We start from the raw sequence: 21,131 nt of genomic DNA on the forward strand, positions 1-21,131 counted from the left end.
ATGTCACCAATAAAGGGTTATATATATATATATATATATATATATATATATTTATATATATATTATCACATACAAACATCCTCTGGATATATGACATGAAATCCCCATAACTAAAATTTATATATATATACATATATTAAAACTATCTATATAATGAATTTCTATATAGTATAACATTTTTTATGACCATATATGTTAACAATATATATTTAATGTATATATGCAAGTTTATTTAACAATATACATATATACATTATTAATATTTTTCTTGTTCATTTTAAACATGTCTATTTTCTCATTCTGGGAAAGTGGTCTAAGACTTTTGGACCTATATTTATATCCTAATATTTATGTAACATATTTCTACAATATAAGCATACATACACAAACATACCTATTTGTATGGGCTAGATCTATATGTCAAAATATGAAATTGTTCCAATTTCTAATAGGTTTTATTAATATTTTTTCCATTTTTATTTCATATGTACATATAATTCATGCATAGAAATTCAATATATGCAGATATATTGAATTTCTATAATTATAACAATTATAATTGTTATTATAAGATTATTTAAATCTGTTCCTCATAAATTTGATATTTCACGTTAAGATTCAGTTATTGGAATATTATATATAATACTGGAAACTTATTTTCAAGTACAACTTTACCCCACACACGGTCCCAGTTTGGAATAGTAGAAATATATGAATTAAAAGAAAATCTTTTTTATTCAAAGAATGGATGGAGAGGGGTATAACAAATTATAATTTTATCTGTAAATATAATCTGATATGTACTAACAGGCAATATAATACAGTAATTAAAGCAATCCCTCATGATTTGATTCTTTTAATTAAAGGCATGTTGATGTATTCTGTGGTTATTACACAAGAGCCTTTGTTAAACATAAACTGATGTAGTTTTGTAGATAAAAAATGTAAGAACCGGTTACCTCTCTTATCCAGTCCCACCGAAGGTAAATATAATTTATTTCAAGATATTAAACGAGATTTATCTGTAATGACCTCTTACGCAAAAGATTTAATGTAGAATTTAATAGCTGTACTTTCTGCAATTCAGACAATGAGACCATAGAACATCATTTTTTTAAATGTATTTAAAAAATGTAATTTAACCAGGACATTTTTGGAAGCTTTCCAGTATTGGATAACATGTAATAATCACATTATTTTAACTCTAACATATAAAGATATAAAATTTGGTCTTCAATTGGAAAACAAAAAAATTGAATTTGGAAATGAAAATTTAATACTTTTAGCAAAATAATTTATACATAAATGCCGTTTCTTAAAAACAATACCAATATTTGATGCCTATTTTCGTACTATTTAAATGAAATAATATTATATAAAAAATATGTGCACTTTAATACCTGACTGATCTCTATTTTGTCCCTTTTATAATTTTACATTTTTATAATTTATAATATATACATTTTTTCTCTTAAATATATAATTGTTTATTACGTTTATTATTTATTATTTATTTTTTAGTTATTCCTCAAAAAAAAAAAAAAAAAAACTCTCCAAGGGAACTTCCGTTTGCATTTGTTCTGAAAATAAAGATAAAAAAAAAAAAAAACTTGAAACTTCCGGGTCAACACTAATCCGAACACTTGTGTGTTGTTATTTAATTTGCTAGCCGTACATTTGTGATTAAAGAAGACTCGAGAATCCAGCCCCGCAGACGTTGAAGGGACAACATGGCGACCACCATCAGCACTCAGCGGGGACAGGTACGTGACGGGCTTTGTGTCAGTTCGGTTTGTTGACAGACAGCTAAAGGCGGAACTAGCTGAGTGTAGTTTAACAACATCTCTGTTAGTTAACTAACTTCAGTCATTAAACAGCAACGTAGAGTTGCACACAGCGGCCTACATCAATGACATTGCTACTTTCCGTTGGCGAGGACATTTACAGTAATGACATTTAAATATAACGAGCTAATGTTTGATGGTGTTAGCTAGTAGTCTGCGGATTTAACATCTATAAACCGTTACAGCTGCTCGTGCTCGGATTAAGCTGCTGTAGCGGTTTATTGACATTAGATAACGGCTCTGATTCAGAGTAATGGTTGTAAATTCAACAACCACCACGTTATCTTGTTATAAAAATAAAATTTACGGCCTGTCAGTTTAGGAGTAGGTAGACAGTCTTCAGAGGTGGGTGGAGTACTTTAATTGAGCATTACCAAATACTTTAGAAGAAACCGTAGTCATTGAGTTAGAGCAGTGGTTCTCAAACTTTCTCACATCAACGACCCCTAAACTGACACAAATTAGACGATCGACCCTCATCTGATAAGATTTTTGCTTTTAGATGTTTTATTACAGAAAGTATTTGAAACCCAAAACCAAAATAGTCATACATTCTGTCATTGTGTTACTTATTGACTAAATTATAAGTCCTTTTGAGACCTGGTATTAACATCCGTCTCAGGTGATCCGATCACAAGCAGTCATAGGTAGAGGCTTGAACGTACCCAAGACTGAGGACATGTTTGAGATCCGAGTAGATTAGAGTACAGGGGTACATACTGAGTAAACGGCTTGATGAGTGAGTAACTTAAAAGGTACAAGACACACCACTGTCTTTTCCCTTCTGCTTTTACTGTCATTTCAAATACAGATCAGAACATACACCTGAATTTGTGATCCCTGTGTGATAACATGTCATGTTATCATTGATTAATGCTACTACATTACCCCAAGAAAATATTCCCAATCTAGATCTATGAAATATTCCAAAATTCCCATGTGACTGTTACTTTAATATTATACCTTATCATGTAAACCAAGACATTTTGAATATTACATTCTTAGTTTTTTGCTTCCTACAATATTTTATCATTTGGCAAAAACATCAGCCAATCAGATACATGGACCTTGTTTTTATATATCGAAAAGTAAACAGAGGGGCTCACACCTGGTAGAGCACGTACCATTAAAGCTTAGTCCTAACCGCAGCGGCCAGAGTTCGAGTCCGTCCTGCGGTCCTTTGTCATTCCCTCTCCCTCCCCCCAACTTTCCTTTCTCTCTCAATAAATAAAATAAAGGCATAAAAAAGCCCAAAAATGTAACTTTTAGAAAAAGCCCCAAAAAATAACTTATTTGTTATAGTGTCCTTAAGCTTCATCACAGACACCCACAGATCAGGTGTGAACCCACCACATCGATGTCTCTTAAATCAAGTGAAGACTGAATTCAGTGGCCAAATAGATAATGATATGTTTCATCATGAATTGCCTATTAAATACAAGTTGCATGTTCGCTTTGTACTTTTCCCTGCAGTTTCAACACATTTGAAAAAAAGTAAATGAAAACTCTGTCTATAAAATGTGTCCAAATAATGTTTATATTTATACATTTAAGCCTCTTCGCTAGTATCTGAATCTTTTTCTTTTCTGTACAGAATGATCATGCAGCCTTGCATAAATTTGTGCTTGGTGCTTGGTGGTATTGCCACTGAAAAAATAAGCAACAACTTAGAGCTAATAAGAATAATAAGAAATGCATCTAACTTTACATCAGCTATCTGTCACCATCTGCCTATGACCCTTTGTTTCCAGGCCTTACTCTGAGCTGAGGTTTGCATTTTTATATCCCAACCATATCCTGACATCGGACATTTATTCATTTGATGAAATAATCCTAACTCAGATAATCTAGAGTTTCTGATCACATCACATGTATTATGTTTATGATCAATTCTGTGTCACTGTGTTTTGTGTTCCACTTGGCTGCAAGACATTTTTTTCCTTGGGAACAATGACATTTCAGTTGATGTCACAGTTGTCATCAGTGGATGGAGTTTTCTCAGTTAGTTGTAAACTGATTTGGCTTCTGTCATGTGATTACAGGTTATTGTATGTGGGGGGAGATTGTAACTCCTGTCTCTGTTCAAAAATGGTCTTTGTTGGCTCGATTATTCTCCAGCTTTCCACTAACTCCTGGTCGATGACCTTTGACCTCATGCCATTGCTCTGTGAACAGTGTTGGTCTGGTGTTCACAGACAGCGGATTCTGGTGTTCATTCAGTCTCTTGTTCAGGGTCCTTACTGATGTGGTGTTTACCACAGCTGTCACATGTCCTGTCTTTAGAAGAAGAGATCTTCATGTGTTGAGTTGTTTGAATTAACTGTTGACCTCTTGTGACCTGAAGACTCAGGCTAGATGTTCTGACAGTGCAGCCATGTAACAGCTGAGCTACGCCTGAAAAGAACTAGTTTGTATGACGTGTCATCTGACCATGTCATTTTCGACAACCACATTTGATGTGGAGTAAAAAGCAGCTGTCATAGAGAGGAGCAAGACGCTATAATTGTTTTAATATGGGGCTGTTGATTTACATTTCTGGACCTTGACATTCATAGTGATGAATTGTTTGTGCACACGTGACAGAAATAGTTGTGAAATGAATGAAACGAGAGCTTGACAGAGAAATTCAAACCTTGCTGACTCTCTTCTCTCCACACACCTGGCCAGTCACTGTGTGAAGTGGGTGTGCATGTTGGATTGTTGCTTTACAAAAATTGTTGAATGCAGACCCTAATTTGAACTTCAGAGACATGAGTGGAGCGGCTTTCTGAAGCTGTTTGTTGAACAGTTCATTGAGGGGCCTTGGGTGGTCCACATTGAGTTAAAGTATCTGTGCTGGTCTTCAGTCGGGGTAGTACAGTCATCATCTGCTCTCATTGGATCTGAGTGTTCCTGAGTTCTGCACCTCCCTGTCCTGGTCCTCCCCCTCACTGATACTGACTGTGTGAGTGGATTTCCTGTGCAGTATGGTCTTTATGCTCCTGTTAGCCTTCACATGATCACTAGTGTCTTCAAATGGCACTTAACCATACACATATGTTTTGCACTAGCCAACAGTTTCTGACAGTTTCTGAATATTAGCCTGTTTATTCAGTCTGTTCTAGACCAAATTAGTTTACAGTCTTGAGTTTCATATGAGGAGCTTGTGAACAGATTTATTAGAGCATCTAGTGATTCTGTAAAAGTCTGTGATACTAAAATCAGTTTACAATCTACATACTGTTGATCACATGCTGAGGACTTGGTCTTATCATTAGGATGAATCATTTTAGACTCACATGATATTCATGTGAGTGTTGTTTTTGACAGCCAATTGTCCTTATATTTATGGCCATTTTATGTTTAATTTTATTTTTTTTCGTATACTTACACAAAGACATAAACATACACATAAAAAATGAATAATAACCATAATATTAAAATAATGTACTCATCATTCCTCCATTCAGCTAGTTTATACATCTCGACAATTAAGGTATTGAAGACATTTGATCAAATTCTTTTATCAAATTCTTTCTTAAAACCATCAAAATGTTTACTTTTAGTTGAAACTGTCAGTTTCAGTGTGATATATCAAGGTGTATTAACTTTGTTCTACTGTCTCATCTGTCTCAGGTGTGCTTCCTCTTTATATTGTCAGTCTGAATCCCTGTATGTACTGTGTGTGTGTGTGTATGTGTGTGTTCAGGTGTATATTGGGGAGCTTCCCCAGGACTTCCTGCGGATCACTCCCACCCAGCAGCAGCAGCAGGTGCAGCTGGACGCCCAGGCAGCCAGGCAACTGCAGTATGGAGGCTCAATAGGCACCGTGGGGCGGCTCAGCATCACGGTGGTCCAGGTAAACAGCTCAGTTTTGCTACTAGAAATCCAACTGGATCTCATCTGAATATTTGAATCAATATGGATGATATGATTTTTGTACTTCTTTTAAGGTATATTATGAATGACAGTACTTTTTTATTTTTTTTAGATGTTCTGCTAGTCTCCAGCATTCATCCATTTTTTGTCTCATCAATCTACAGTCAATATCCCATAACGACAAAGCAAAACTGAATTTTAGGAATTTTTGCAAATTTATTAAAAAGGAAAAACTGAAATATCAGATTGACATAAGTATTCAGACACTTTGCTTTGACACTTGAAATTTAGGTCAGGCTCCTCCCATTTCTCTTGATCATCTCTGACATGTTTCTACACGTTGACTGGAATCCACCTGTGGTAAACTCAGCTGACTGGACATGATTTGGAAAGACACATACACCTGAATACTGAGCAGTAACTGTGATAGGGCTGCTCATGTTTTCCCCTACAAGACTCTCTACTCTACTCCTTTTCAGTAACAAACATCTAACAAAGCGATTATACTACTAAACCTCTGTGCACTGTGATTCCATGGCAGTAGTCTCTGCCATGGAATGAGAAACTATTGGTGACAGAGGTTACACGAATAACACTAGTTCCATGATCTTTAGTTGAGTCTCAATGTTTTCAGTCTTACAGGTAGTCTAATACTGGTACATTTATGTTTATACTTGCAAACACACACCTATCTTGCATAACCATGACCTGGATGACTGAGAATCTTCAGACATGTGTCCAGTCAATAAAAGTTGATCCACTGTTTTCATCCAATCAGAATGAGGAATTTTCAGTGGAAATGGTTTAAGCCTATTTTAAAAAAAAAAAAAAAAAAAAAAAAAGAATCCCCATTAAAATGTTTTTATTGTCTACATGTGACCATGTACCACCATCCACTGAAAACATGAGAATACACAGATTAATTGACAGCGGCCAACACGAATGCATCACCTCACTGAAGTCACCTTGTGTGTTTTGCTGTACAGGCCAAGCTGGCTAAAAACTATGGCATGACACGGATGGATCCGTACTGTAGGATCCGACTGGGCTACGCAGTCTACGAGACGCCGACCGCTCACAACGGAGCCAAGAACCCACGGTGGAACAAGGTTATTCAGTGCACAGTGCCTCCTGGGGTGGACTCCTTCTATCTGGAGATCTTCGATGAGGTGAGGAGGTGGAGGAGGAGATAAAAACAGCACCCTGAGTACAGTTTTGTTTCTTCCTTTTTACATGTGTATGTACAGTGATCTGATGAGCGTGTAGTTACTTGTCTTTTTAACTGTGTCGTTGCTGACGTGTCGTCTAGAGAGCATTTTCCATGGACGACAGGATAGCATGGACACATGTGACCATCCCTGAAGGCCTGAGGGAGGGCAGCGTGGTGGATGAGTGGTTCAGCCTCAGTGGCAGGCAGGGCGATGACAAGGAGGGCATGATCAACCTGGTCATGTCTTTTGCTGTGAGTACACTGACACACACCTGATCAAACAGACTGAAAAGGGTTTGATATGATAAAGATTTAGGTTTGTTTCTGTTTACTGCACGTTCACTGGTAAATAAAAACTATTCATGGCATTATTTTAAAGAATCCTCACTTTAATTTTAGTGCATAAAACTTTTGCACAGTACTGTACACAGTTACTCCTGGGGTTAAAGATGTTAATGAGGAAGTCCACTCTGGATCTGGTTTGAGACCAGAGCTGGTTGTGGTGAGGTTAATCAGAGGTCAGATTAAACTTTTTGTTAAACAAAACTGTTTATCTTCTGCTGCCTTCCTGCTTTTGTTTGTTCCATTTCTGGTTTTGTGTCTTACCTTCTGACCACAGTAAACACAGACTGGAGTAAACACAAGTGAAAAGACACATTTATGAAGTCATGAGACCTGACCACATCACAGTCTTTGCAGATTTCAGATTAATAAACATAATTGATTTAAAGTTATGTACAATATTAACCAGCAGATAGTTTACTTGCTGTTGTGGCAGTAGGCAGCTGTGGTTCAGAGGCAGAGCAGGTCGTCCAACCAGCTCCTCCAGTCCACATGTTGAAATGTCCTTAAACAGACACTGAACCCTGAATGCTCTCCAACTGACCAGCCAGCACCTGTCATGGCTGCTCTGCCATTAGTGTGTTAGTGTTTGTGTGAAATGATTGGGAGGCAAATTGTAAAGCACTTTGTTAAGGTAGAGAAGTAACATATAAGTGCAGTCCATTTTAGTTTGCGGTGCAGGCTGATGCAAGTTAATTTTATTTGTAGTCGGGTGCACTGGTATCTCATCTGATTAAGTCTATACCATTTATTATACCATTTATCATGGCTGATGTCTTAATGCAGTGCTCCCAGTTTGAATCAGGCCCCTTGCTGTATGTCATCCTCTCTCTCCCCTGTCATTCCTTTCGCTGTCAAAAATAAAATAAAGGTAGAAATGCCTACAATATATGTGTGTGTGTGTATATATATATACACACACGATTCATTTTTTTAATTAATCGTATCTTGAACGAATTCTTCAAGTTGAAAATCTTTACTCAATTGGATTGAGCACCATACACAGACTCTTTCACACCTGTCACATGTTCTGAATAGGGCTGCTCGATTATGGCGATTATGAGATCATGATTAATCATCATGATTTCTTATTGACTTTGGAAAATGTCAAAGAAAAAAAGAAAAACTTGTCTCAGATCAAACTCTAATGAGAATAAAATAGTTTGGAGCCAAGACCCTTTTAGGGCTTTAAAAACAAACAATAGAACCTTCAAATCTATTCTACAGCGAATTGGGAGCTAATGGAGAGCGGCCAGGACAGGGATCATGTGAAGTTCACCTGATGTTGAACTAAAAGCTGATTTATAAACATGAATTAAAATTTAACAGCTCACCCAACTAAAGAAAACACAGATTTTATTGCTGATATAAGTTTTGATAATCAATTTGTTACACAATAGGTTGATAGAAAACTGGACTATTGTTGTTTGTACAGGATATATTGAACCTCATTCAGATGTATGAGATGGTACATCCCTAAAATGATATTTCACCATGTCCCTCGCACAACTATCAACTGTCCTGTGGAACAGCCCAGAATCAATCACACTGTGTAGGAGGGTCATGACCCCTTCACTGCACACTTTTTCCTTTGCTGCCCTCTGCTGGTGGGTGGATGTTACCTCCAAAGACTTCAGGTTGTAGAGTGCAGAGGCTGCAGGGATTGTTAGTTAGAAATCAAATGGTAAAACTCATTGAGTAGAAGGAGTGAAGCTCTTAATCTCATCTCTGTGTCTTTGTGCCAGTCGTTACCAGCAGGGATGATGACTCAGCCTGTCGTCCTAATGCCCTCTGTGTATCAGCAAGGAGTCGGATATGTGCCCATTGCAGGTTAGACACATACATACACACACACACGCATATACAACAAACCTTTCATCTGCTACATTAAAACTGACTCTGCAGTTTGTGTCCTGTGCTGTTAGGAGTGCCTACAGTCTACAACCAGGGCATGGTGCCCATGGCAATGCCGGCAACCATGCCAGCTGTTGGGGTCCAGGGGCCGGTGTGCAGCGAGGAGGACCTGAAGGCTCTGCAGGAAATGTTCCCCAACGTGGACAAGGAAGTGGTTCGCACTGTGCTGGATGCACAGCAGGGCAACAAGGACGCTGCCATCAATTCTCTGCTGCAAATGGCTGAGGAGCTCTAACTGCAAAACACAAGCTCACAGTGGACATCCCAACACACACACACACGCACACGTGTATGCATGCAGCCTTCCCACACACACACACACACACACACACACACACACACACACACACACACACACACACACACACACACACACACACACACACACACACACAGAGAGTCCTCCCACAGTGTGGTTGTGACTGCAGCCACACCTGAGCTCCCTCCAGCTCCAGCAGCTGGTAGCAACAGAGATCAGCATCCTCTCCCTTCATTGACTTTGGCCTAACAGTACATGAAGCCTGGCCTTTCTCTGCTAACACACAGCTGTCTGTCACTGGATCCTCAGAGCATCGCAACAACTGTCTCCACCTTTGGTTTTAACTGTCACTGTTTAAGATCAACAGCAGATTTACTTTAAATCAGGATTATTAAGTAGAGGCTCAAACAAAACATTCAATCGGCAGGAGTGTGACTTGATGGGTAAAAATCATTTTTTGTTTCTCAATTGTTTCAGTAACACAATCTCTCACTGTATCCCCCCCCCACTTCCACTGATTCCAGGGTTTGATTTGCACAGTTTGAGCTGCAGATTCACGTTCAGAGTCCATCCTGTTTATGTTGTTGTTGCTAGTGTGTGGAGAACCTGTCGTGTGTAGTAACCTGCAGTGATCTTCTTCTGTTTCATATGTAGCTGTAAAATGTAAAGTGCATTTGAAATCTGATAAATTATTATGGAAGTATTTAATTATATAGAAATCTACATGGTGATGAGAGAATTGAGAACAAATGACCAGAGGGGTTTGAGGTTTAGAGGAAAATAAACACTGAACTGTTAAGTCATCTGTCACAGTGAGAACAGTTTTGATGTAACTCATTTGTAAAGTGCAGTGAGGATGTGAAGAGTTGATGTTATAAAGAAAAATCCTGTGTAGTCACTTTTTTAATCAAGTGTAAAGATGCAGTGTGCAATCCAGATGTTCTGAAACTCAGCAGGATGTTGTGTAGCTTTTGAGACCAAAACATTTCTATCCAGGTGAAGTGAAGAACCTGAACAGAGTAATTAAATCCATTTTTATTGAGCTACATATCTACGGCTGTTTTCAGAAATATTTTCCCCTCTGAGCAGTCAGGCCTAATATGACAGTGACCAGACTTTTATGAAGTGTTTCCTGAATGTTGATGGTCCCCAGAAGCAGACTCCTACCTTCACTTTAGTGCCACCATCATGTTGAAACTTGTACATGAAGATAAAGAAAACAGATGTGCTTTCTAGTTGTCTGTCTGTGCTGTACAGCAGCTTGTAACACCACAAGCTTTAAGTGTTGTTTTTCAGCCACAGTTTTTGTGTGTGTTGTAGTTAAAGCTTTCTATTGACACTTGAAGGTTTCAAGATCTTGTTGTTAATGTGCTTTCTGCCAAAGGTTCATTTTAGATTTGTTGTCTCCTTGTGACTTTTTCACTTCTGGTTCTCCAAAACTATCGCTGTAGAGATTCTTAAAATGTCAGTCATTTTACTGTGTCATGTGATTCTGTTATTTTCAACTCAACTCACTTTGGTCTTAGATTTGGTTACCATATTTTGAAATGTTAATTTATTACATTTCAGACATGAAGTTCAGAATTTAAAGCCAGAGAACATGTTAGTTCAGGTGTTTAGCTGAAATAGTTTTGGGAACAGTGTGAACCCAGTGTCAGGTATTTAACTGTGGGAATGGAAAGACTTTCTGAGGCGACATACCTCATGTTGACTGACGGTCCCATCGCACGACTTCTCAGACACCAGTGTTAGACAGACATTAGTTTGTGTCCTCCATCCACACAGATGTACTTCAAAGAGTTATATTATGTGTTCTGTGTTAATATTCATCATTCAACAGGGATCAATAAGAAACTTCAGTCAAGTGTTCATGTTGCAGAAGTATAATTTTAATAATTATCATCCAAGAAATCCTAATATGAAGAAAGTTTACATCACAGTAACACGTTGTGACAGTGAAGAAGAAGAGCACATGTTGGGCTATAAATAATAAAACCTGACACAAAGAAGAAGAAGCTGGAAGGTTAAGTCATAGTGTTTACGAGGCTTAAATCAGTCCAGGTTCAATCGGTCAGTGACTCATCAGCGTCTCCTGCGGCGTTGTGGTTTGGACGTCGCACACTCTGATTTGCTGCAGCTGCACGCATTCACCACCATGTAGCTGTGCTGCGCCTTGGAGCCGTCGGCGCAGACCAGCTCCACCTGCTTCTGACTGGTGGAGGTCTCCTGGCAACACTCACACTGGTGCATGAACTTGTTAGCTGCTGCTGAATATCTGCATGAATACACAGACAACAGCTCAGTCAGCAGTCAGGAAGTTGAACATAAACAATTCTGCATTATAATTTTAAGATCATTAATACAGTTGATTTTGTTCTAACATGGTGTTTATTACAAATCCCATTAGGGGCTGTTTGTAGCAGCTTGTTGCAAACACAACACAATAACAAACAAACAAACCAATTATACATAAATCTGTTGAAAACTCTTAAGTGTGTTTGCAGATTAAACAGAAAAAAAATGGACTCACATGGACGAGCTTCCACAGTGTCCGGAGCAGGACGTCATGTTGACCGGCTGCGCGCTCTTACAGCCGTTCACCTCGATGACTGTCGGCTCGCTCTGGACCTCACACACACTCCGGATCTTACCTGGAACACACAGCAGCTGTTAGACTCCAACACTAACACACGATACACAGCTCCGTCCTTTAAAACATGCTGATGATATTAAGTTTAGTCCTTGTTGTTCAAATACTGTGACTCCACCAACTTACAGGATTTGCAACATCCATTAGCGTCGGTTGTCTCGGTGCCCTAGAGGAAGAAGAAGACACGTTATGTTGTGTGTTAGATGCAGACAGTTCATGTGAGGGGGTGGGACAGTGGACGGGGGGTAAAATCAGCAGGTTAGATAAACTCACAGGTTCGCAGTCCAAGGGGTTAAAGGGAGGACAATTGCTCTTGGTTTCCTTGGTAACAGGCTGTCCATTGATATCCTCACAGGTATATACCACACACTTGTCATCAGAGGGTACAAAAGTGTTGTTGACCTATACCAACAGGGAGAACAGAAGCTACAGTAAGTCACATGGTCAACACAGAGATCATCTTTTATTCTCTTTGGCTCATCTACAAACTTTTCTGAAGGAGAAACTGACAAGAACTGACACCGGCAAATGTGATGAAGCTGATATTAAAAGGCTCTGATATTAAATAGTTGTCATGTTTTGAAACAAGGCGAGTCTTATTTTTAACTTTAAGAATTCAATTAATTTAAGAATTCAATTAAATTATCTGTATCTCTTTGTCTTACTTTCATTTACAAATACCTACATTTTTAATCGGTAAAAGGAGCTAACATCCCTTCTCTCATATCCTTGGCTGCAAGAAATGTGAGGTAACCCACACACAGTTTACTGACCTCAATGACTTGCGTGGTGTTGTCAGGTGTGGTGAAAATACAGCTCTTCTGAACACAGGTCCCGCAGCACTTGTCATGTGAAGTCTGATATTCATAACCCTGAAGACAGAGAGAGAGAGAAGGAGAGAAGGCAGAGAGAAAAGAAGAAGAAATAAACTCTTTTGGCTTCATAAGAAAATGTTACAGTGTCTGTCTTAAAACCATGTTTAACTCATTTCAATGCAACCTCTTCAGATTCTGCCACTGGAACATTGGAAAATCTTTATTCCTCATTATTCTTTGGTTCCCAACGATGGAACTTTCTGAAAAGCTGGAACATAATTCTGGGATTTTCTTGCTACAGTATTCTGAGGTATGTGAGTTTACGTCACTGCTGGACAGTGCATTCTAACACCTTAGTATTTGGGCTGCAAGCCAGGAGTTTGCGGGCTACCTGAATGTTGGATTTCTCTTCATTATTTATTCATTTCTGATTTATTTTAGACAGAAAATGTCACTAAAATGCCACTGTATATTTATATTTTTTCATGTCTGTGTCATATTCAGATTCAGCCTCAACACTGAAACTATAGTGAAGCGCGTCAGTTGTCATGTAATGTTACAGGTATGATGTCAATGTGACATCAACAGGTCTTTTCTCTGTCTATTTTTGCTGGGTGCCGCACGTCATGAAAAATAGGCAAGACGGTGAATCTCGAGATCATGCGAGGAAATTCCAAACTGCTACAACCACAATTTTTGAAATGGGAAGGTCACTGAAAATGCCATGTCAGTTCCCGGATGAGCATAATGTCGTAAACAGTCAGGATGAGAACGCACAAGTTAATGACCCCGGCAAACCCTGAAAAGCGACTGCTGGGTAGAAAGAGTCACCCTGCCATGTTTATAGAGGTGTGCTTGAAGGAAATCTTCACACTAGATTGATTGATCTACCAAATTAAGTGTCCACCTCGTGTGAGTGAAACTTCTATGTCAGAATGAACTTACTTTTGAGCAGGTTGTGTTGCAGACAAGAGGTTTGCAGTTAATGATGTTCAGCTTTGTGGTGGGATCCACCTCGGGGCCACAGTAACAGTCCTGGCAGGGCCCGGGGTCAGACGACCCTTGTGATGTAGTTTCCTGTTTGGCTTCCTCTCCTGATGATGCTGCTGTTGTTCCTGATGATTGTCCTGTTCCTGATGATTGTCCTGTTCTTGATGATTGTCCTGTTCCTGATGATGGTGCTGTTGTTCCTGATGATTGTCCTGTTCCTGATGATTGTCCTGTTCTTGATGATTGTCCTGTTCCTGATGATTGTCCTCTTCCTGATGATGCTGCTGTTGTTCCTGATGATTGTCCTGTTCCTGATGATTGTCCTGTTCCTGATGATGCTGCTGTTGTTCCTGATGATTGTCCTGTTCCTGATGATGCTTCTGATGGTGATTTTGATGGTGATGCCAGTGGAGGTTCTGATGGTGTTTGTGGTGTTGGTATCTTGGCACCAGGCTGTAAATGATCAAAAGATCAATGCTTCACTCTCAAACATCAGTTCAGTCTTGAATCAGTACAAATTAAACATCAAGCGTAATGTTTTATTGGCTGTATTGTTTTGTCGAGCCAGTGGTTTCTTCTGGTCATGTTGCACTTTACTGCACCTTATGTGTTTATTTAGTTTTGTTGGGGCTACAAACAGCTGATGAAGAAATGTTGTTGGTTATGAGTGCTGAGAGCAACAACTGGATAAACAGCTGGAAAAAAGACTCTACTTCAAGGTAAGTATCAGGGAAAATGATGACACACGTACAGGTTACCATGGTCACCAAATGATCTTGGATAATGGGTCGTTTACTCAGAAACCACCTTTAGTAGTTGTCTTGGTGTGCTTGTTTACTCCACACCAGAGGTTAAATAGGAAATCAAACAAACAAAACCAACATACCAGAGTTAGTTTGAACCTGGCCAAATATTTAAAAAACCCCTAAAGCTGAACCGGGGGCTGTTTGTGTTATTATTCACACCTACGACACTTTCATCCTGTTCAGATGGACAAATACAGACCCACACTCCAGGTGAACCCAGTACTGTGATATAGAAAGTGACATGTATCAATCGATCAATCTACTCATCATAGCAACTGTCAAGAAAACCATCTCCTCTATCATTTTGTAACCATGGCAACACATATGCATGTCAACGTGCTTCTGAAGGATTTTGGGATGTTATTTGACAGCAGCTATCATTCTTGTCCTGTTTCTTCCTGTTTGTTGTAATTCATGACAGATAAGGTCCAGTTTCAGTCTTTTGGATTTACCTGCTCTGTCTTTCAGCATTTTCTGGACACTTTTCAGACCCTGTGTGTCCTCATCTGTCCACCAGAGGTCCCTCATGAGTTTCTGTCTGTTACCAGACCCTTCTCCTACCAGCACAACTGTCACCTGTTCCCTCATTTAGCCCCACAGTATGAATAGTAGTCATTCCCTCCCTCTGCTCTGCCTGCCTGTGTCTGTATTTGGACCCTCCTCCCTGTTGTGCCTGAAGTTGACAGATATGTTGATGAGTTTGGACTGTGTGCTTACCTTGTATTCCTTCATGTCATAGACACACACACCTTTAGGAACTGTAGGGACAAATAAAGAGACACTAGTTTATTAGTGATTGAGATGTGTGGTTAATCGACCTCTGTAAACATACGCATATAAAATGTAATTCTGTGGTGAGACAATAAACAGCATTTCCCCCCAAATTGTTGCTCTAAACATGTGTGACAAAGATTTAACTCTAACAATAAAAGGTGAGGAGTTATTGACTCCTACAAATCGGCACTAGATAACTGAACTGATACGTGTTTCCTTTTATTGATGCTTTCTCTCCTTAAACAGAAAATGCATCAGAATCAGCTACATGCTTCTGATATTGGAAATGTTTCCTTAACATCTTAACATCGTCTTTTTCAGACAAAGGGAATCAAACCTACATATGCAAAACCTTGATGAGAAATGTGCAGACTACAGTACCTGCTTTTGTGTTTTAAAATAACTAGAATACACAGGACGGAAACTGTGTTGTAAATATTTTACCCTGAGAAATCAGAATAAGATAAAATTTCTGTTTCTGTCTGTGTGTCTCAGCTCGTACAGGCTCTCTGTGGCATGTGTCTTTAGGACCGGCAGTAGTTCTGTACATATTGTACACTAGCAGACAACATCATGTTGACAGATAGAGTCACATACCGCACTCATAGGACTGGCAGCAAGTGCCTTTGGTGGTGTTGAGTCTGAAGCCCAGTGGGCAGGTGATGACAGCAGGGCACAGGTTCACGTTACATTCTGTTGAGACAGAAGAAGAAGATTTATAAACATGTTTCACCGTACAGAAAAGAACTGAAACCACCGGTTACTAGAAGAAAAATATTCTTTCCATCTAAAACATGTGTTTTTCCTTTGGAGAGCAGCCAGCTGCTCTGTGGTAGGTTCTTGGTTAAGAAATGAGTGAAAACAAGTAACAAGTAAAGCAAGACCCAATCTCCACCTGGTATTAACATGCAGTATGTAATTCAATATCACCTGAATAATGGCATCTGATCACAAATTTTTGCAATGACATCTGGTATTGATAAGAGTTCTCATTATATCTGCTCTGCCTACACTGTGATTGGATTTCAAAAAGATAATTAGTTAGGACTGTCAACAAAAATGCTGGGTCTCAGGTGAGGTGAAGCCTCTGTGTTGACTCTGCTTTTTTTCCCTTAGCACATGAAGAGCTGCAGGTCGGTCACCTTTCAACCTGTTGGGAGGACTTTCAGGAATCAATCAGCATTTTGGGAAACACACTAGAGGCAGAAATTACAAATCCCATTGCTGACTGTTTTGTTCCGTTCAAAAATTTGTAGACACTGACTGTGAAGCTCACTCAGTTTTTCTGAGCTAAGCAAACGCATCTGTTTACATACACTTCATGTGGCAGTAAGTTCAGTCTGCTGCTGCTCCAAACTATTGTGTCCAATTCATGTCTGTGTGTTATTTACAGAGCTGGAGTCAGGGCATGGTTACCTCTACCTTAACATAAAGACTGGAAACAGCTGACCTGAGTGTCCTAGGCTCACTCAGTAACATGCTCTATCTCATGTTTAATCCTACACAAACAGAAAATGTTAAACAATTACTTGAGATGAGATGAGACCATCTCTAGATGTGGTCTGGCAAATCCAGTTGATGGAGGTTACACATGCAGATGCAGACCACATGTTACTATCAGGTGTAGAGTGGGTATAAGATAAGATAAGTAATTAAAAGAAATCCTGTGTGTTAATCAGAGGCAGATGTTACTGTATTCATCTTTCACTTTGTTGAAGGCACAAATCATCCATTTCTGAGACACTACAACTGACCACATGACTGTGTTGTGCAGCAGTCGTCTGTCTTGTTGACCAGCTGCTGGCCAGGCTCGCTGCAGCTGGGGCTCTGTGCCGTGGAGCACTTGATGGGCTCACACTGGATGCTCATGGAGTCCTCGTCACACACACAGTTGTTGCAGCCACTTTTCCACGTCTCATTAGGCTGGTTAAGAGACAGGAACCAGTTCAGACACACAGCTTGAGCTTTGCTAGTGTACATGAATGTATGTTTTAGCCATAGTTCTCACCTGTTTTGGTTTTCCATCAGGTCCAACACAATCTGAAATTCACAAAAAAAGTGTTTGTAGATTTGTATGTGACAGCTGATACTTTTGTGAAAAATATTCACACAAAAAAAAAAAGGATCTCTTACCGCAGGAGGTAACACATTCGTCATGGACAGTGTTGAATAAGGTGGTGCCATGAGGACAGAAGCAGCCCTCCTTAGTGTAGTTAGTGGATGTGTTGCCATCAGCCTGGAACTTCTTGTTGTATCTGATGTCAGAAATAAAACGACTTGTTGTTACAGTGGTGAGGAGCCTTGAAATGTTTTGAAAGATTGTCACATGATGAAGAATTCTCCAAACTGTTACACCTAAATATGGTAATAGTTTTTTGTAGTGTGTCTTTAAGAGCATAATCAAGTCTCTGTCTCTGATAGTTTTTCATTAAATTAAATATCACGTCTAATTCATTGCTTCAATAACAACCTCAATGTGAGCACATGAATAAGGGAAATGGTGCGTAAATGTTACGATACCTAAAAAAAACACAGTCTACTTTACCCGTTGTTGCATGTAGGCTCCACAGTGGGGCCACAGACCATGTACACTTTGTTGCTCGGACACTTGTGCTCTGCAAGATGGAGACACGTTTAAACACACATTCTTCAGAACTCCACACAACTTTGGTATTGAACACTATTGATTATTTCTCTCACCACACTGTCCATTAGTAGCGTTCCTCCAGTCGATACAGATTCCTTCATTAGCGCACTCAGTGGCATAGGCCTCCAGGCTGGAGCAGCTGTTATTGTCACTTTTGCAATTGTCGTAAACACAAGACGTCACAAATGGTCCTGGTGATATGACTTTGTTGCACGGTTCAAATACACTGGAGAGGACATACACAAACCAAGAGAGTGTATCAGGAAAAATGATCAGATGACTTACACCAACTGAGCTAAGTCATCAGACTTTCAGGAGCGATCTCTGTGTGCTGCTGTTGCATATAGAGACAGGCAACCATTCACACTCACATTCTCACCTCCTGGCAATTTAGACTTGCCAATTAACCTGCATGTCTTTGGACTGTGGGAGGAAGCCAGAAAACCTGGAGAACATGCAAACCCCAGACAGTTATTTCTTTTTCAGTTTTTTCTTCTGCAGTGTGTTTGGGATCATTTTTGTGTTGCATTATGTTGGAAAATTTCCTCTCCTGTCAAGTGTCTTGGGAATGGCAATCACCTTTTCATTCAGTGCCACCTATAAATGTCATCTCCCCTACACCTCTTGCCCTAAAGCAGCCCCATATCAACAAACCACTATGCACCACACTGTGGTAGTCCTGGCCTGGTCCACACCAAACACGCTGGACCCCATGTGATCCACACAAATTCATTTGCTGCCAATATATGTCAGGCTTGACTTCATGCAACATTGGTTTCCCTCACCTGCTGGTTAGAAGATGGCAGATGGCAGGATCGCAAGAAGATGTTGTTGCTTGTATTGTGGTGGTCCTGCTGGTTGATGTAGTCATAGTTGGTGGAGTTGTGGGGGTGACACAGGATGTGCCAGGGACTTGCCACTGGCCTGCAGAGTCTGAGCAGCTCTCCACCTGGCCATTGGGAGAACGGCAGTCGTTGTTCTTCGAGTTGTCACAGGTTCCTGGAAAAGGAGAGGCAGCAGGATGAAGGCAGAGCACTCAGCCTCATGAATGAATGAGCCACATCAACACATTTGTTCACAAGTAAAATCAGTTTAAGAGAATCTGTGTTATTCACCATTTTTCTTGTATTTAGCTTTCTCTAAGTAATGACCTAAATTTGTGAATAATCTACACCTCATTTGCCAACTCTCAAAATTAATATTCCAATATACAGATTATCATCATCATGGAAATATACTTTAATTACATATTTTGACACAGCAACTAATACAGTTCAGAAATTCTACCTCAGGGTCTTTCTGCAGGTCTCTGCACAATATCACCTTGTGTTGCACTCAACAGTGCGACAACATTTCTTTCTACAGGCTTCAGTTTTCTCTCCTCTAATATCACAGTGACTGTCGAGCCCTTCACAGACTCGTACAAGTCATAGACCACTTTGCTTTAGATGTTTTTTAGCATCTATGTGATGTAGCTTAAACCATTCCCTCTTTATGTCTGTGCCATGCAGAGCAGTGCAACAAAGTACTACGACCACATTGTTGCAAAACTTGCCATTTTTTTCTGATTTCCAACAACAGGATCTGAAGTGCCATGCTATGAAATTCATCTTTTTAACTTTTACAAGCTGCCTGATGTGGCAATTCTTGGAGTGTTGATTATGCAAATGACCAAATCGCTCATCAGGCTGAAAGAAGTAATTTTGTGCAATTAAGAAAACTCTTAAACCCACCATTTTGCATACATTTGCATAGTCCAATGAAAAAGCTTAGAACAGAAGAATTGTAAAGCCAAAATCCATGTATGAGACATCATTTGAAAGGTAGCATCTTCTAGTTTCTGAAAATTTGTTTAGAATTGGACTAAAGCCCAACCTAAACTACACCAATTCATACATGGTATTTCTTTGTCCCCACCCATCCCTTCTACATCTTTTCAGAAACACCTGTGTGAAATTTCAGGCCTTCTGGAAATTCTGACTTGGATTTAAACTTTAGCTTTGTTGTTTAGAGTTAAGTGCTCATCCTGTTATTACTATTATTATTATGAATTACGTTCTTCTGGTCGGTTGGGTTGTACCATCTCTGTGAATTGTTGTGTTAACTATTTTAATTTCTCTGCTTTTTCTTCAGTTTCAGAAGTCTTACTCTGCGTCCTGGCAGTAACAGTGCAGTGTCAATAGATGCAACTCTCTCTGGCCATAAGTGCCACCGACATGTTTTTATTTCACACCATTTTTTGGCCTATGAATAGGGTCGGGTGAGGTTCGGGGGTTAAGTGTCTGGGTAACTCACCACACTGTCCCTCAGTGTTCCCCTCAAAGAGGGAATAGGGGATGTCAATGCTGAATGAGTTGCCCTTGACGATCACTTTTGTGCTGATCGCTGGTATCTCCAGTGTGATCACCATATCTGTGCTAGTGAGGCGCAGGACGGAATTGCTGTAGGCGGGATAGATACGTTTCTGATTCACGTACACCTGTAGGACAAGGAGAAAAAACACATTAGATAAGACTGTGAACCAAGCACAGCAGCATGTCCGACACCATTTTGACGGATTAACTATTAGGTCACAGCTCTAAAAATAATTAATTATGTGAAATACTGACTCTAAAATAACAAATAATTTCAATTGTTGCTTACCGCATTAGTTATTGTTTCTGAAGTCTTCAACTGAGTCAAAACGACCTTGTAGGATTGGTATGTAACAAAGAGAGACTGGGGGCAGAATGTGCTGTCCGAAGGATCACAGTCTTGTTTTTTTAAGATAATAGTCAAGTTATATTTAGTAATTATCTCTTTGACCAGGTAGTAAGTGCAGTTCTCGTCGAAACTGTATGATTTTCCATCAAATGTCACGAAGTGGGCTCTGCTCCAACCGGTGCACACACCTGCAGGACAAATTTAAAGTAAGAACTTGAACAGGAAGAAAACATCAAGATCACTGTGTTTATTAGCGGTTAGTATCTAGTACAGAATCACTTTAGTAGTTAGTTGCTTCAGTAGTTACTGCTACTCGAGC

At 39.5% G+C, this 21,131-nt stretch overlaps 2 protein-coding genes across 2 annotated transcripts in view; one reads left to right on the plus strand and one right to left on the minus strand.

Annotated features, from left to right (window-relative positions):
- The first annotated feature begins 1,586 nt into the window (after positions 1-1,586).
- tollip (toll interacting protein) lies at positions 1,587-10,901 on the plus strand. The gene is made up of 6 exons (XM_056380539.1): positions 1,587-1,763; positions 5,533-5,682; positions 6,689-6,871; positions 7,012-7,164; positions 9,000-9,084; positions 9,180-10,901. The coding sequence occupies exons 1-6, from the start codon at positions 1,731-1,733 to the stop codon at positions 9,401-9,403; spliced, it is 828 nt and encodes a 275-aa protein (XP_056236514.1). The 5' UTR covers positions 1,587-1,730; the 3' UTR covers positions 9,404-10,901.
- A 393-nt stretch (positions 10,902-11,294) lies between these two features.
- Positions 11,295-21,131, minus strand: part of LOC130169941 (mucin-2-like) — a 38,216-nt gene continuing 28,379 nt past the window's right edge. The window contains exons 32-47 of the mRNA XM_056377006.1: positions 20,753-21,000; positions 20,405-20,588; positions 18,895-19,108; positions 18,163-18,335; positions 18,008-18,077; positions 17,596-17,717; positions 17,471-17,502; positions 17,217-17,385; positions 16,060-16,155; positions 15,406-15,446; positions 13,838-14,335; positions 12,851-12,949; positions 12,351-12,479; positions 12,204-12,243; positions 11,958-12,078; positions 11,295-11,702 (exon numbers count right to left, since the gene is read on the minus strand). Of these exons, the coding sequence (XP_056232981.1) occupies positions 11,510-11,702; positions 11,958-12,078; positions 12,204-12,243; positions 12,351-12,479; positions 12,851-12,949; positions 13,838-14,335; positions 15,406-15,446; positions 16,060-16,155; positions 17,217-17,385; positions 17,471-17,502; positions 17,596-17,717; positions 18,008-18,077; positions 18,163-18,335; positions 18,895-19,108; positions 20,405-20,588; positions 20,753-21,000 (2,429 nt within the window). The 3' untranslated portion in view covers positions 11,295-11,509. The remainder of the gene's footprint in view (positions 11,703-11,957; positions 12,079-12,203; positions 12,244-12,350; positions 12,480-12,850; positions 12,950-13,837; positions 14,336-15,405; positions 15,447-16,059; positions 16,156-17,216; positions 17,386-17,470; positions 17,503-17,595; positions 17,718-18,007; positions 18,078-18,162; positions 18,336-18,894; positions 19,109-20,404; positions 20,589-20,752; positions 21,001-21,131) is intronic.

This window comes from Seriola aureovittata, chromosome 1 (genome assembly GCF_021018895.1).
Source record: "Seriola aureovittata isolate HTS-2021-v1 ecotype China chromosome 1, ASM2101889v1, whole genome shotgun sequence".
NCBI lineage: Eukaryota > Metazoa > Chordata > Actinopteri > Carangiformes > Carangidae > Seriola > Seriola aureovittata.

Bases quoted from the DNA above. Each gene is read 5' to 3' on its own strand.
- tollip (XM_056380539.1), top strand. From the start codon at position 1,731: ATGGCGACCACCATCAGCACTCAGCGGGGACAG. The intron at 1,764-5,532 runs GTACGTGACGGG...GTGTGTGTTCAG, and splicing joins TCAGCACTCAGCGGGGACAG to GTGTATATTGGGGAGCTTCC. The intron at 6,872-7,011 runs GTGAGGAGGTGG...CGTGTCGTCTAG, and splicing joins ATCTGGAGATCTTCGATGAG to AGAGCATTTTCCATGGACGA.